The sequence below is a fragment of the Haliotis rufescens genome, unplaced genomic scaffold (genome assembly GCF_023055435.1).
Source record: "Haliotis rufescens isolate VD_foot unplaced genomic scaffold, xgHalRufe1.0.p SCAF_12, whole genome shotgun sequence".
NCBI lineage: Eukaryota > Metazoa > Mollusca > Gastropoda > Lepetellida > Haliotidae > Haliotis > Haliotis rufescens.
The window spans coordinates 11,841,811-11,854,078 of NW_025963802.1; the positions used below are offsets into that span (position 1 = coordinate 11,841,811).

General features: G+C 41.7%; 1 protein-coding gene across 1 annotated transcript; it reads right to left on the minus strand.

Moving 5' to 3' along the window:
* Positions 1-3,346: 3,346 nt before the first annotated feature.
* On the minus strand, positions 3,347-8,784 carry LOC124143400 (sex-determining transformer protein 1-like). The gene is made up of 3 exons (XM_046512373.2): positions 7,461-8,784; positions 6,221-6,375; positions 3,347-3,764 (listed from the first exon to the last, which is right to left on the minus strand). Exons 1-3 carry the CDS (start codon positions 8,647-8,649, stop codon positions 3,582-3,584), a joined length of 1,527 nt encoding a protein of 508 aa, XP_046368329.2. The 5' UTR covers positions 8,650-8,784; the 3' UTR covers positions 3,347-3,581.
* Positions 8,785-12,268: the final 3,484 nt, after the last annotated feature.

Sequence of the window (12,268 nt, forward strand, 5' to 3'; positions counted from 1 at the left end):
ACACGTTGGTAGGAATGACGTTCTATTTCAAGAACGGGATCTTTCAGACTTTTTGCTTGCGTGATTCTAGCAAAGATTGCGTTGATCAACACTTTAACATGTGTGAGTTTGGATGTTTTGTTTTGTTTTGTCTTGCCACGACCCTTTACAGTTAGACCAGATAAGCTCAATAGGGTTGAGTTCACAATGTCTAACTGGCGTACGTAGGACAACGTGACCTTGTTGTGTGGCCAGGACATATGTCTTGTACTTTACTGGCTTCATATTCAGGCGAGTATTTTCAATGAGTTGAACTTTTGTATCCGATGTTCTGATTGGTTGGTGTGTTGTTTTACGCCGCACTCCATATTCCAGCTTTATGACGGCGGTCTGTAAATAATCGAATCTGGACCAGACAATCCAGTGATTAATATCATGAGCATCGATCCGCGCAATTGGGATCGATGACATGCATCAACCAAGTCAGCGAGCATGACCACCCTATCCCGTTATCTTCACGGGTCCGGCGGCACATGAGGGAGGACTGGGCACAGAAATGAAGCCGGCACCAGGTCATACAGGAGGTGCATCTCAGGTGACAAGAAACACCACCCAAGCAAAATATTACAACACACACGACAAATCACAAACTCCAAATATAACACACCCTGACGTTGAAAATTAACACAATACACACAAGTTTCAGAGCACTCCGTTCAATCCCCACCAGTCCATTCCACATCGTCCGAATGTTGGTTTGCGATTATCCAAACACAAGCAACACATTCATAACTCAGTCATATTCCCAATTTGCTAGTGCCATGGGAGTGTTCATGCGTCGGGGTATTTTCCATAACTGTTTCATAACTGTTCCATAAACTTTATTTTCAACAGCAGTAAGTATAAATTTCATCCTCATGCTCCTTCCGTCTCGAAATGCACCTCTTTACAATCTTATGTGACGTCATATGTAAATCCACACTTGATGGTTGACCTCGCCTCGGTGCATCGAGTCATGTTTATATTTTTGTTCCCTTTCCTGTTAGCTATTTTTAAGATTTGATTAATCCAAAATATCGTTTGTCAATTTTTTCAGAGAATAAAATTATGTTGATGTTGACATATTTTCAGATTATGTTGTATATATTCATAGAACTATTTTTCGTTGCTTAACTGAGTATGAGTGTGGAAAGGTATGTGACCGAGAGCCGGCAAATACCGACAAAATAACATTGTTGCAATGTTCTTCTGCGAAACCAGAGAACTTCAAATTTAAGCGAACAATGTTACCATCTTATTCAGCGAGACCAATAAACTACAAAGTTTATGAAATTATAAGAATTGAACGTCAGTTTGGGTGGGTTCATTGAAGCGTGAACGATTTAAAAACCCTGGTTAAACTTTCGTGTGAACCTCCTCACACAGTTTAACCAGCATTTTTAAATCATTCACACTTCAATGAACCCATCCAAACTGACGTTCAATTCTTAAATGATAATCACCAGTTTTCTTTTTCGCCTCGAATCGAAAACTAGCTCACATCCACCAATAAGCCTAAGATCACTGGTTCCGGCGTGGAAAACACAATTACCTGTACCTGATGGTAGTCAGTGGAATGATACTAATTCACCCAGGTTTCATTAAGGTAAATGATCTTGAAGCCCTGACTGCAATAGTCATGGTTGGTTGGTTGGTTGGTTGTTTTACGCCGCACTCAGCAACATTCCAGCTATATGGCGGCGGTCTGTAAATAATCGAGTCTGTCCAGACTATCCAGTGATTGATATCGTGAGCATCTCAAGTGTAAAAAAGTTGTATGCATTTCCTACTACACTCCATGTCGTGTACAATGGCTTTTACTGTGCACTTGGTACGCAACATGCATCGCGGGAGAACTGTTGACAAAACAAATGCAGCGTCATTTTGGGTTTTTTCTAAGATGCACATCTAGAATGTTACCATTTGACATATGTTTTTGAGAATCAGATGTTTTTTGTACGTTTGTTTTTATTATTATGATTATTACTAGCATATATCTACAGTCCATTTCAGAATTCCCTCACTGGACTTAGAATAAAATATATTTATTTAATCTGAACTTGCTGTTTTCGTTCGAACTTTTCTCCTGTAAAATTGTCGATAGTACCCCTTGTTACTGAAGTACTTCAAAACAGAGGTAGGTAGATTGGTAGTTTCCCATATATTTCTCTAGCAGTACTCTGTGAAACAGTCTATCTTGTTTTAACGGGCAAAAAGCATTTTTCCAGCATTTCCGACAGTTCTTTTTTCGAGTCGAATCTCAATCTCCGTTTGTTTTCAAACTGTGGTATATGATAAACGTGGCAGTAACATACTTTCGTTGTAGGCTTATCTCTCGGGGAATAAATCTCCGAGGGATAAGCTTACAACTTGTAATAGTACGTCATCGCGCTCAATGATCCGCCAGTGGACACTTTTATGACCACACGCCCAGCGCAAGACTTTACAATATTTTCAGGGTGCTTCAATCAATAAGTATAGTTTTTATCAACACGCTTTTTTTTAAAACTAATACGAGTTTATTCAGTTATTCTACTTTCGTGTTCATGTGTCGATGGGATGCCTTGTTTTCTAGATACCCATTTTGTGAGGGAGTTCAACGTCGCTTAAACTGTGATTCAGTTATATATCACGGCGTGTCATCTTAATGTGGGAGGAAAGACAGAAGTGTTGCAGATCTCAGACGTTTACTACCATCAATACGGGTGCTTTGCTGACAAACCAAGAAACATAATCAAGGTGAGACTTGGATTCGAACCCACGATAATATGTGTCAGAGTGAAAGAGCTAAATCAGGACGGCCGGTGTAAGGGTGGTGTGTGTGTGTGTGTGTGTGTGTGTGTGTCAGAGTGAAAGAGCTAAATCAGGACGGCCGGTGTAAGGGTGGTGTGTGTGTGTGTGTGTGTGTGTGTCAGAGTGAAAGAGCTAAATCAGGACGGCCGGTGTAAGGGTGGTGTGTGTGTGTGTGTGTGTGTGTGTGTCTAAGTGAAAGAGCTAAATCAGGACGGCCGGTGTAAGGGTGGTGTGTGTGTGTGTGTGCGTGTGTGTGCGTGCGTGCGTGCGTGCGTGCGTGCGTGCGTGCGTGCGTGCGTTCGTCCATGCATGCGATATATAGCATGGGGTTATTCAGAACACAGCTAAGAGTGAGTAGGTGTTTTCCGCCTCTCTTATCTATATTACATCTACATCTGTAAATAATCGATCTTGAGTCCGTAACCCAGGGTTGATGAATTATCAACGTCCAACACTATCGGGGCACGATGACCCACAAAGATAACTCCACGCTGCAGGTCAGGGTCGAATTGAAACCACGCAATTCAATACGGGATCAATAAATAGGATTTTATTCCGAATTCCAACAAAGAGTCACACGTATAAGTTTACCACGTATATAGTTTATCCCTGTTGGGAATCGAACTGGGGTATGAATATATTCACATTCAATTACTTAACCGCCCCGGTCAATATTGCTAAATAAACCGTTCATTTCTCATATCAAAACATGTCGAGCCTTTCCCTTGCAGAATCCTTTTTTAATAAGTTATCTGTTTCACTTTGTCCACTTAAACACATGCTTGTTTATTGTCTCTGACTTGTGTCCGCCATTTTGGAGACTTTGATTTAATGCCATGCGCTCCCCACTGATGGCGGGCTAGAGCGTCTGACCTCGTGTATCTCTGCTCACATCCGGGTACATTACACATGTGCACTTTCTTCTCCGCCGTCTTCAGATGCGTCTTCTGGTGCTGCAAATAACAACATCATCATCAACACGAGAGATTAGACCAGAGTCTCGATCAGGTGAGGTGAAATGTATATAACGTCGCGTCTAAGATTATTGCACTTATAAAGCGAGGTGCATGCACGTGAGTGGCTGCTTGTACTAGTCCGGACTAATACCGATTTCATAGCTAGTCTACTGAGATACAATGCATCATGAATACCGCACTCAGACACAGTAAACTGACTCCGAGCCGACCAGTCCTTGTTTTATCCACTTAATGTCGAGCGCCAGGCAAGGGAACAACAAGTACCATCTTTTAACTTCTTTTGGAAAGATCGAACCCCCGACCTTCCGTTCTCCGGGCGGACGCTCCACCACTAGACAACGGAGGCCAAGTCGTATATAATACACCTGCAAAACAGTTAAGCACCACCAGACTCGCTGACTTAATTGATGCATGTCATCGTATCCCAATTGCGTGGATCGATGCTCATGACGCCAGTCACCCGATTGTCTGGTCCATTTATAGACCACCGCCATGTACCTCGAATAATGCCGAGTGCGGCGTTAAACAGCAAACAAACAAACATTGTCATGACTTCCATGAAATATCAACATGTGGCATCCATATCATCTTCATAAATACTTACTACATAAACACGGAATGTTTTTTCAGTTCATATAGACGTATGTAGTCAGTGGTTATAACCTTTTTTCTATGGATATAAATAACGTAAAAGACATAGATCAGTATTATACGCTGTTAAATCGAAAGTTTCGTGACCTCATTGATATTCCTCTGTGTAACGTGAGACCTCTACATGTGTATTTAGAATATCACCTCTTGGAAGAAGTAACATCATGTTAACACTGACAACTGTGTCTGCTTTCGAGAAGTCATCAGCAGAAAATGCGAAATGGGAGACAACTGAGAAACGAGAATGTTAATACATTCATACAAAGGGCTAGTTACCAAAGCACAACACGAAGATATGAAAAGCACACTATCGGATGACTGTTCTATTAAACTGTTATTTAATGGAGTATGGTTAAGAAGCGAGGTAGAAGTAGCAAAGACGATGACTCAATGTCAGCTCGCCCTTAAATTACCACGTCTGACACTCACGGGGAGGCTGGGTATTGTTGGCTGACGGACGTATCACAATTAGACATGTGGCGGACACTGGGATCAGTTGTGTATCGGTATAGTTCATGTTGAGTGAAAATCCGGGGTACAATCATCTTCCCGAGGCAAGAGAGTTAACTGACTTTAAAAGTCCAGTTTCCAACCTTGCCGAACTAGGCTGGAATTACTGGGCCGTAGCCGTAGCGCCACCAGTGGCTATTACCAGTTATGTCCCTTCTGAGCCTCTCCTATGGACCAATCAGATTCCACCTCTCGCATCACTTGCGTTTGTTTCACACAAAATGGTGGCGCCGATTCAGGACGATCTGATCGATAATCATGATCTATATTGTGATAAAACGGGTCTTACATCGCGAAATGCATCAAATCACGTGAGCACTTTGATTAAGAACATTAAAAGATTTGGAAAATATCTGCTGACAACGAGTTGGCGGTGCACATGCTTTGCAAATCCTGCAATCGACCGAAATCTGCACGACAGTTTACGAACCGGATTTCGATTTCGGTGCGCGATTTAGATTGGACTAGGCATAGACTCGTTAGTCGAGCCAAAATATAACTCCATAATCCAAGCCTAGTTTGGCAAGGGTGGAAACTTGACTTTAATTGTCAGTTAACTCTCTAGCCTCGGGAAGATGGGGGACAATAGGACTTCACCACAGCAACCCATATCGTAAGAGGCGACTGACGGGATCGGATGGTCAGGCTCGCTGACTTGGTTGATGCGTGTCATTGTATCCCAATTGCCTGGATCGATGCTCATGATGTCAATCACTAAATTGTCTGGTCCAGACTCGATTATTTACAGACCGCCGTCACATAGCTGGAATATTGCTGAGTGCGGCGTTAAACAACAAGTAAACACAACAAACAAACAGAATGTTGATACGGATCAACAGCTGATTGAACATATCCTGGGACCCTTTGACCAGTTATCGGCAGAATTGTTGATGCAAGTTGTAAATTTGACCCAGAGTCAAAACATCTGGTGTCACTCCTACTAAAGATGTACAAGAGGGTAGCGCCAGCGCTAACTTGCATCGAAATTGACGGGAGGACTATCTAAGGCGATCCGATTCGAATTGGAGAGTTGCTTCCCTTAGTTGTGCCAGAATCCGATTATCGTGGGTTCGAATTTAGCAAAAGTGGTATTTCGTCTTGGACCTGCATCACTTTTGAATTCACAAACACGCTTATTTATTGGCCAAAGCGGTGGTAAACCCAACTCACTCACTCACTTCGGTACCTCAATTATATAAGAAATATATCACTATTAGGGCTACTATTATATATTTAAAACAGTATGCGTATATTTTCAAATTATTCTTTACCTTATTGAGATGATCCTTCCTTCCGAACTTTTTGCTGCACGTGCTGCACGTGTGAGGGCGGAGTCCGGAGTGGATTCGACGGTGACGGGTCAGTTCTTCGTTCCTGGCAAATGCTCGGCCACAGTCCACGAAGTCACAGCGAAATGGCTTCTCACCTGAATCACATAAACAACAGGTGATAGAACAGATTCTGACAGGTACGACTAAACACAAGTGGCGGGGTACATACACACGTGACGTAAAAGCCGCCAGAGGATTTCCACGTTCAAAATATTTCATCAAATAGAAATAGCACTTGTACCACCACTAATCACTAGCGCCACCACTACCACTACCACTAACACTGCTACTACTACAACTACCACCACAACTACTTTTACTTTTACTACTACGACTACTACTACTACTACTACCACCACTACTACTACCACTACTACGACGACGACTACACCTCTTCCTATCACTAATATCTTTATTACCTCTACTACCACTACTACAACTAAGTCTACATTTATTTCTACTTCTACTACCACTACTACAGCTACATTTATTTCTACTTCTACTACCAATACTACGCCTACTACTACACTCCTACTCCTACTACTACTACAACTTCGTCTACTAGTACTACTAGTATTACTAGACCTACAACTACTATTCTTATTATCATTACTACTACCACAACTACTACGGTCGACCCATTTCTGGTGTACCCCGCCGTGATATTGCTGGAATATTGCTAAAAGCGGCGTAAAACCATACTCACTCACTCACTACGGTCGAATAGTTTCATGTGCTGAAAGAATGACGACATATAGAAATTGTCACGAACCGCTTCATCCCACACCTTTCTATACATGCATTGTTACCACCTGGTACACATCCCCATCGCCTCTTTCAAGCACTGGATATCGTGCTTAGCTTTGTTTTGTTTGTTTGTTTGTTTTGTTTGTTTGTTGTTTAACGCCGCACTCAGCAATATTCCAGCTATATGACGGCGGTCTGTAAATTAATCGAGTCTGGACCAGACAATCCAGTGATTGACATCATGAGCATCGATCCAGGCAATTGGGATCGATGACATGTATCAACCAAGTCAGCGAGCCTGACCATCCGATCCCGTTAGTCGCCTTTTACGACAAACACAGTCGCCTTTTACGGCAAGCATGGGTTGTCTGAAGACTATTCTAACCCGGAATCTTCACGGGTCGTTTGTTTGTAAACATCGCCCTTGTCCTACCTGTGTGTACACGGAGATGTCCCTTCAGCTGGCCGTTGTTGGCGCAGGAGACGCTACAGTAGGGGCACTTATACTTCCTCCCCCTCCTGTCATCCCCCTCCTCGGAATTGGGGGACAGCAGAGGGTCATTCAGCATCTCCAGGAAGGGATCCGAGAATGATGCTTCAAACGGATATTCCGATGGGAACCCTGATGTAAATTCCGGTTTTAGCCCCATTTCCGGCTCCACTGAAACAGGAAACTCGGAACTGTCCGCAAGTCCGTATTTAGTGTCCAGGAAGAATTTCAATTTTGCACTGTCAGTGTTCGGAGCTTGTTGGTTGCTTGGTTTAAACTCTGGGATGTAAGGAAAACTAGGATTCCTCCTTTGTTCCTGTGGCCTCCATGCTTGAAATGCGCTCGTTGTACTATGATCCCCGTGAGGTAATTTCAAAACTTCTTTTTCTGCCCGCGGAAGCCATTGGCTCGGTTGCAATGTTGGTTGATGCGGAACAACAAACCCGGGTCTTTTGAATTCAGGGTATAGACAATTTTGGTATCCAGCTGAATTAAATCCAAGACCGTCTTTTGTGCATTCCCCTCCTTTGACATTATCGCCTTGAAACATGCGTTTGTATTCAAGTCCATGCAATCCAAGCCTGAACCGGTCTTTCTCAAAATATGAAGTTTGAGCTTCCTTATTTTCGGCATCTTTAAATCTATCGCCAAATGTCAAGGACGGCCGGTGGTAGATCAGGACCGGAGAAAATGTCTTTGGGGTCACATGTCCCCTTGGGTACACACCCGGATGTTGACCGTAGTTGGGGAGGTGCATATGTGGAGGCGGAAGTGAAAGAGGATGTGACAGTGGGCTTGACATAGGGCTTGACATCGTGCTTGACAGTGGATTTGACATAGCGTTTGGTGCAGCTTGATACGGGCAGGCTTGGCACATTGGCTGGTTGTAAAGGTGACTGAAAGAATCTCTTGAAGGGATATGGCGTTGAGATGAAATATATCTCGGTTCCGGATGGGTTGAAATCGACATGTTTTGGTCCTGGTCGTTTTCTTTGAAATCCGTTACACTCCATGTAAATCGACATGAAAAATCTACAAGTGTCGTCGACGTCACGCCCTTCATCTGCGCGAAACTGTACACCACCGGAGACAGGTTCCCTTCTTTGAAAATACGATCCGAGGTTTGATCCATTTCAGTTTGAAATTGACACTTGTCAATTTCAAAATGTCAATTTCACCCACCTACGAATTTGGGTACATTTCACACAAAAACTTCTACATCATCCACGGGAACTGAGCGTCCTTACTGCAACGCACGCCCATAAACAGTACAATCAGATTGATAATATACTATCTATGTGCAACCAGCTTCCAATCAAAGTTCATGTCAACAATTACGCCCCCTGCTCTTTGAACGGTCGTCATCGTCTATTGTGGTATACAGCTGATTACACCACACGTATAACAGTACCATATACTAAACATACATCACAGGTATCCATTACGCTTTTTGACAGGAGTCGTCACATATTTCCATGAATAAGTGTCATTTTCTTATATAAAATTTATTTTTTCAAAATAAGCGCAATAATAAGAGTGAATGTACACAATTTCTTCATTGATCAAGTTGCTGATCGAGCTATTTAAAACTGTAGACACTATTTCATGAATAATTATTTAAATATTTTAATTGAACTTTAACAATACAGGAGATTATTCATGTGATAACTAAACTGTTATTTATGATAACATTCGGTTTAACGTCCGCATCAGCAATAAGAAGTACGTCTGCAGTAAACTGATGACCCGTAATATCACCAACAACGATTCTATTATTCCCCATCAGATGAATAAAAAATGTTTTGGAGATGATTGTACACGCTTATGAACACGTAATATTTTCCAAGTTTAAATGTCACTGAATAATGCATTAAACTTTTATCCACTGGGCCATATTTGTTATCCGCACGCCTTCCGACCGCCTTTTATCCACCCGGCCATCTGTACCAGGCGGAGGTTTGAAGGGGTTTAGCATTGGGCGTGACTGGACAGGCTGCTGCGCACGTTGTATCAGCACTTATACAAAGTCCACCGAGGCGATTAAGTCAGTTGTTCGTATCAGGGAGAGAATACAAATCGCATAGATAGATAGGAGCATTGTTGTAAGGCTATCGTGCAGTAGATGTAAGGCTGGTGGTTTAGCTCGTATCAGCGTTTATTGTTTCTCTCGTCAAGTGTTGAACCAAGGGGACAGTGGTGTAAGGTGATCAAATTTTGGATCATTCGATCAAGATATGTTCAATTGTTTTGCGCCGTGGAAATAAAACATGTCACAGCGAGCCACGTACTGCGTTTCAACATGGATCTTCCAAGTGAGTTGACGCCACAGAGCAAAGATCAACCAATGTGGAAATGTGGAAGAGGTAATCTATCCACTTTTATAAATGTTTTCGTTTGTTATATTTCATCCAAACGTGCAAAGTATACTTCTTTAAACAAGTAAAAGAACACCCAGAGTTGGAAGGATGTGTGTTGCAATACCAACCTTCCATGGCAGATTAACTATCGTCATATGAACTAAATTCTGGTTTTCTTTAACTTCATTTATATATTTTTGAGTATTTGTTTCAAAGTCTCAGCAGGGGGGTATATTATGGTCATATACCATTTTTAGCCAGATATATAACATGCAACATATAGATAATAATATAAAGTACCTAAGAAAATGGGCGGTCGGGTAGCCAAGTGGTTCAAGCGTTCGCTCGTCGCGCCGAAGACCCGGGTTCGATTCCCGACATGGGTGCAATGTCTGACGCCCATTTCTGGTGTCCCCCGCCGTAATATTGCTGGAATATTGCTAAAATATTGCTAAAAGCGGTGTAAAACCATACTCACCCACCTAAGAAAATAACGTTTGTCTAACTAATTCTAGCCACTTTCACAGAAATGCAAACACACATATTTACAAAAGTGGGTTGTACGAGGGATCAAGTTTACAAGTATTAGCTCAGATCTATTTTGTGGGGAATCGAACCCGGTTAACGCTTTACCCACTAGGCCACCCGGCGCCATGCCTATAGGTATTTTACTATCAGGAATGGTGTGTGATAGTAGCACAATACCCATACCATTCCTTATCGTAACTGTCACAAACATGAGATAAGCGAAATGACAATTTATTAGGTAATTATGTGAATGAATTAGGGTTAACGCCGCTTTGAACAATATTTCAGTCCTGTGGCTGCGTGTCAGCCCGAAGTGATGCAGGTCTTAGAAGTTTCCCACTTTGGTGACATCCACCAGCAATCTGGAATTTGAACCCACCATTGTAGGTGTCTGGGACGCCAAAGGGAGATAGACAAGTAAGTGTCGATCCAAACACATAAAACATATGTAAAATGAAAAAGACAAAATAGGTCACTTTTATATTCTCCAAGTCGGGTTTTTTTGTTAACAGTTGTTTTGCGTGATTCCGCTGAAGATACATGAAAAACAAATATGTTTGGAAGATAAATGTTTAAAACGTCAATTGTATATTTCGTTAAACTATCGCATAGTTTGTTTCATCTTTATTTCGTAGAACTATCATAACGTTTTTCCCCCATTTTATTTCATAATTTGAAATCACAGCTTATGTCCCCTCATTTGGTCGTTAAACCACACAATAGTTATTTAAGGGTTAATTTTCACTTATGAACGTCAGTTTCGTGGTCATGTGACCGACCTCTCGTCCAGTGGAAAAGCCGTAAATCGTGGCAACTTCACATTAAAATAAATCTCGCCAATAACTACCACAGTGTATATTGAATTATATTTGCCCTAGAGCTAGACTATCGAATTCGCTATGAAATCGTTTTTTACATATATATTTATGTTGTCTAAAGAAAAAAACCCACTCTAATGCTGATTTACACACACACACACACACACACACACACACACACACACCTGGATCCGTGTATAACAACGTGTATTCCATTCTTGTTTCTGGCAACGTTAATCCATTCATTTATTCCAGCTAATCAATTGACTTGCCTTTGCCTATGTTGATGACGGGCGCCACGGTGGGACATGATACGCTCACCTTTTCGCGTATACCTGGATCATCACTTTTTGATAGTGATTCATAAACGAATGTTCATTATATAGTCGGACCGTACAATCGACTGAGCAGAGATTTCTTATGATTTGTTTGTTTGTTTGTTGTTTAACGCCGCTCACAGCAATATTCCAGCTATATGACAGCGGTCTGTAAATAATCGAGTCTGGACCAGACAATCCAGTGATTGATATCATGAGCATCGGGATTTCTTATGAATATGAAAAGGGTTTCATCGGTTTAATATATTTTGGAAAAGTTAGATCTATTTCGCCATAACAATTATTTCGTTAATTCCATTCCAAAGAAAACCTACGTACACAAGTACATATATCACAGCATTTATTCTATTAATTCTTGTGTGATGAATAAATGAATAAATAAATAAACGAATAAATAAAATAAATTTAATAAATGAATGAACGAACGAACGAACGAACGAACGAACGAACGAACGAATGAATGCCTTTAAGACCCGCGATGATCGACACTGAATATTCTCTGGAGTTGACGTTTTCAATTCGTGAAAAGTGTGTCTCTAAAAGTAAATTGTCCTTAACACTTTACGAGGGTTCCGCGCACCAACTGCGTAATATCAAGTCCACGTAATGGTTTCAACACTTCGAGGTCGTACGCAAGTTTCTGATGCAACATAAATTGTACCTCACCCACACTGGCCCATGGTGTGCTGTCTGTGGACGTTGACGGGAGT

Bases quoted from the DNA above. Each gene is read 5' to 3' on its own strand.
- LOC124143400 (XM_046512373.2), bottom strand. From the start codon at position 8,649: ATGGATCAAACCTCGGATCGTATTTTCAAAGAAGGGAACCTGTCTCCG. The intron at 6,376-7,460 runs GTAGGACAAGGG...TATGTGATTCAG, and splicing joins ACATCTCCGTGTACACACAG to GTGAGAAGCCATTTCGCTGT. The intron at 3,765-6,220 runs GTAAAGAATAAT...TGTTATTTGCAG, and splicing joins GGAAGGATCATCTCAATAAG to CACCAGAAGACGCATCTGAA.